The following is a 766-nucleotide window of genomic DNA, read 5'->3' on the forward strand; positions in this document are numbered from 1 at the left end:
CTCAGCCCTTGCATACGGCCCCGTGTCCCTGGATCCCCCCAGGGCGTGATGGGGGCAGCCCCCAGCCCCAAATCCTCATGTCCCTGGAACACCCTGGAGTGGGATGGGACCAACCCCCAGCCCTTCTTCATGGCTCCGTGTCCCTGGAACCCTCCAGAATGGGATGGGGGCAGACCCCAGCCCCAAAACCTCACTGATGTCCCTGGAACCCTCTAGGGTGAGACGGGGGCAGCCCCCAGCCCTGGCTCCTGGCCCTGTATCCCTGTCTCTGGAACCCTCTGGGGTGGGATGGGGGCAACTCCCAGCTCCAAATCGTCCCTCATGGCCCCGTGTCCCTGTCCTGTGTCCACAGGGTCGCCTGCCCCGGTACCTGATCCACCAGAGCCTGGCTGCCACCATGTTCGAGTTCGCCTTCCACCTGCGCCAGCGCATGGCCGAGCTCTGCTCCAAGCCCTGAGGACGCTCCGCTGCCCTCTCTGCTCGGCGGAGGATGGGGACAGAACCCTGCACCCCCCAAGGAGGGGTCCCCCCACTGCCAGCCCTGGGCTGAGGCCAGGGGGAGCTCAGCCCCTCCTCCCACCACGGCTGCCCTCGACTGGGGCCCTGGACCTGACTGTTCTGTGCCAAACCCCTGCCCTGCCCTCCCCGGGGGCTGGGCTGATGCCCCCTCCCCACACACGGCTTGGGGGCTCAGCTGGCACCCCCAGATTCCTGTCCCCGCGCCCCAATTCCGTGAGGAAGCGGGGACAGATGTGGTGGCCATGTC

The 766-nt window shown here is 67.8% G+C and overlaps 1 protein-coding gene across 2 annotated transcripts in view; it reads left to right on the forward strand.

Annotated features, from left to right (window-relative positions):
* The window catches only part of STARD3 (StAR related lipid transfer domain containing 3), a 13,615-nt gene extending 12,855 nt beyond the window's left edge, over nt 1-760 (forward strand). For both annotated transcript variants that reach the window (XM_017736439.1, XM_008635389.2), the window contains exon 14: nt 353-760. In XM_017736439.1, the coding sequence (XP_017591928.1) occupies nt 353-457 (105 nt within the window). In that variant the 3' untranslated portion in view covers nt 458-760. The remainder of the gene's footprint in view (nt 1-352) is intronic.
* Nucleotides 761-766: the final 6 nt, after the last annotated feature.

The sequence above is a fragment of the Corvus brachyrhynchos genome, unplaced genomic scaffold (genome assembly GCF_000691975.1).
Source record: "Corvus brachyrhynchos isolate BGI_N302 unplaced genomic scaffold, ASM69197v1 scaffold30, whole genome shotgun sequence".
NCBI lineage: Eukaryota > Metazoa > Chordata > Aves > Passeriformes > Corvidae > Corvus > Corvus brachyrhynchos.